The sequence below is a fragment of the Macrotis lagotis genome, chromosome 1, assembly GCF_037893015.1.
Source record: "Macrotis lagotis isolate mMagLag1 chromosome 1, bilby.v1.9.chrom.fasta, whole genome shotgun sequence".
In the NCBI taxonomy this organism is placed as follows: domain Eukaryota; kingdom Metazoa; phylum Chordata; class Mammalia; order Peramelemorphia; family Peramelidae; genus Macrotis; species Macrotis lagotis.
In genome coordinates, this window is record NC_133658.1 from 251,198,828 (window position 1) to 251,202,429 (window position 3,602).

The 3,602-nt window shown below is 43.7% G+C and overlaps 1 protein-coding gene across 1 annotated transcript; it reads left to right on the top strand.

The window, feature by feature from the left end:
* The first annotated feature begins 377 nt into the window (after positions 1-377).
* On the top strand, positions 378-1,206 carry LOC141515852 (enoyl-CoA hydratase domain-containing protein 2, mitochondrial-like). Its single transcript, XM_074227339.1, is given in 3 exon segments — positions 378-479; positions 481-620; positions 711-1,206. Coding segments are annotated over 3 exon segments (624 nt in total). The 5' UTR covers positions 378-395; the 3' UTR covers positions 1,111-1,206.
* The last annotated feature ends 2,396 nt before the right edge of the window (positions 1,207-3,602 follow it).

Here is a 3,602-nt window from a genome sequence, read left to right on the forward strand (position 1 = left end):
TACCCTCACTCTAAGCCTTACCTTTCTCATCTGTCAGTCAGGGAAAATAATAATTCTCCTCCTTCCTTTCCTCTTAGACCTATTAAGAAATTCTGAGATAATTGATAAGAAAATGCCTTCAAAAGTATAAAGTACTTTATATTAGGGGATTGTTTTTATTAATGGAGTTCCTGAGTGGGTATCATGGTTAATTGCATATTAAAAGGTGTCTCCTTTTTTTTTCCTGGGAGCCCCCCAGGCCCAGCTGCTGAGGCCATGCTGAGGGCACTGCCCCACCTGCTGCACCCCCTGGCGGCCCCCCCCCCCCCGTAGGGCCTCCCAGGCCGCGGCCCTGAGCGCCGAGATCCACGTGGGTGCCCGGCGCGGCCTGGAACGGAGATATCGTTGAGATCTTGATGAATAGAACTCAGGCCCGAAATGCTCTGGGCAAAGTCTTTGTCAATGAATTGTCAGAAGCCTTGGACCAGCTTCTTCTTGACAAGAGCTGTCTGAGCAGTTGTGTTTAAGAGTGATGTTAAGGGAGTATTCTATGCAGGTGCCACTCTGAATGAAGGAGAGCAAATGAATGAGGCCGAGGTGGCTGCTTTTGTGCAAAAACTCCAGAGTTTGATGAACCAGATAGCCACATTCCCTGTGCCTACCATTGCGGCTATTGATGGATTTGCTCTGGGTGGGGGCCTCGAGATGGCCTTGGCCTGTGATCATGTGGCAGCTTCTTCTGCCATCATGGGACTCATAGAAACAAGTCGTGGATTCCTTCCAGGGACAGGGGGCACCCAGTGCCTGCCTCGGTGTGTGGGTGTGAGCCTGGCTAAGGAAGAAGAAGCGAAGGCTGTTGGGCTAGTGAATCACGCAGTGCCCCAGAATCAGGAGTGCAACACTGCCTACCACAGATCTCTAGAACTCGCCAGGGAGATAGTGCCTCAGGCCCCCATCGCAGTCGCAGTGAGAATGGGAAAAGAGGACATTGACAAAGGAATCGAGGTGGACATTGCATCGGGAATGGCCATTGAAGGAATGTGTTATGCCCAGAACATTCCAACCCAGGACAGGCTGGAAGGGATGGCGGCCTTCCGGGAGAAGCGACCACCCCACTTTATTGGCGAGTGACTCTGATAGCGCATTCCAGGGATGCCCACCACCCTGCAGCCTAGGCCTCCGGAGGCTCTTAGGAGCACATTCTTTGCTTTCATAAATTTTTTCACCTTGGTCAAAAAAAAAAAAAAGAGAAGGTGTCTCTATCTCTTTGGTATGACCTAGATTATCAGAACATGTCAAACTGGAAAGAAACTCAGAAAACATAGTATGTCAGAACCCAAAGAAAACTAAAAATGTTTGAATAAGAAGAAATCTTAAGACATACTTGAGAGTCAATATAAAAAGTAGAATGTCAAATGGGACATCATGATGATGATGATGATGATGATGATGACATTTGTCCTTGGTTTTCCAAGAGGACCATGATATCAGGGAGGCAATACAATGTCAAGAACACAAACTGGATTTTTTAGTGAGAGTGCAGTGCTGTGCTAATTCTCCAGCCTCACTTTCTCCTCCAGAGTCATTTGATTCCAGTGGTCAGATATGAATGTGGACAACTGGAATTGATCCTGGAAGCAAGGTAATCAGGATTAACTGACTTGCCCAAGGTCACATAGCGAGTGTCAAGTGTCTGAGGATGGATTCAAACTCCCATCCTCCTAACTCCAAGATGAGTGCTCTTATCCACTGCTCTATCTAGTTTTATAGATAGGGAAGGGCTTGGCAAAGGGTTTGGTCAGAAATACTCATCTTTCTATGTTCAAATTTGACCTCAGACATACTAGCTGTGTGACTGGGCAAGTCACTTAACCCTGCTTGCCTTAGTTTTCTCACCTATAAAGTGAGCTGCAGAAGGAAATTACAAACCACTTCAGTATCTCTACCAAGAAAACATGAAACGGGGTCACAAAAGAGTTGGATACAACTGAAAAAGGATTGAACGACATTTTTATAGATGAGTGAACTGCAGACTAGGAAAGTGAACCAATTTTCTCAAGGTGAGTGAGTCTCAAGTGATAGAATGGTGACTAGGAAATAGGTTTCCTGAATCTCAGTGCAAAGATCTAGCACAGTTTTAAAAAATTCAACCAACCCTCCCATTCCCCCCTCCCCCCTTGACAAAGTATCTGAAAGAACTGGCTCAGCATTCTCTGATACTCACTCAGTTGAAGTTGTTACTTTCCCCCAAACAAGGAAGATAGGCTGTTTTAGGAGGGGTGAAGTAACCTATTTGAAAAGCTGATGGAGCAATTAAGACTAAATTCCTGCAAATCAGATGTGTTAAAGGAAAACTTTCTTTGGGTTCATTGCCATCTCCTTGCTCCCAATATCACAATCCTACATTTGTACAGTTGAAACTTTATGCTTTTCAAACCATTTTCAAATGTATCATCTCACTTGCTCCATCCTTGGCTGCTTAGCACTGAACCTGGAACTTGTGGATTGATTCACTGATCTCCCCCCAAATCCTCCAGTCTCCCCCACCCCAATAAACAGGACTCAGATTATGATCCTTTTTGACATCTGTGAAAACTGAAGAGGGGATGATGACAGCAGATGTGTGACCCTGAGTCACCTCTCTAGCCTTAGTTTTTTTCATTTATGAAGTGAGGGGCTTAGGTTTGTACAAATTAAACTTCTTGAGGGCAGAGATTGTCTCACTTCCATATTTAGATTCGCAACAGCAAGCAGTGGTCCTGAAATATAACATTTAATGTTATATAGCACTTAATGAACTTAATCTTTCTTTGATGGCCTAAGTTTGGACAGTCTAAGTCCTAGTTCCCTTCCAGTTGTTACAGTGTCACTGTTCTATGCTTGACAATTCAATTTTGCAAGCATTCTAAGTGTGCTAAGTGAGGGACTAGACACCAAGGGAGATGTGGAGTGTAATGGGAATAGGACAGTACAAAGTTAAAATAAGGGTAGTTCCTGCCTTCAAGGAGCAAAATGCAAATTTGAAGAAAAGATAAACATACAACAGATAACTTTTTTTTTAAGATTTTTAGCAAGGCAATGGGGTTAAGTGGCTTACCCAAGGCTACACAGCTAGGTGATTATTAAGTGTCTGAGGCTGCGTTTGAACTCAGGTACTCCTGACTCCAGGGTCGGTGCCCTATCCACTGCACCACCTAGTCACCCCCAACAGGTAACTTTTAAGGAAAGCCACAGTTTTGTCTCTGGTGAGAATACTTTTATTTTAAGTTCCTTTTTAGTTCTGACATTCTATGTTCTACTGAAGGCAGAGATGGGCTGGGGAAAATTTTTTTAATTTTTCAATGTGACCATTTTATGCCTAAAATCAATAAATACTACAAATAAGGGCTTGATTTATTGTTTTATTTATTACCACTAAATGGAGATGGAGAAAATGTTAAAAATGCAAATTAAACTATAGGGGAAGACTTGGAGTCACATTTTGGAGAACCCAGATTTACCAACACACCCCTGACAAAGTCACACAGAGTTGAAGCCTAGATTAGGATCCAGAGTTTTGGGTTCCAGAACCAAAGTCCTTTTTACTACCAGAGGTCTCCAGTCTCCCTTCTTATCTGTCCTAG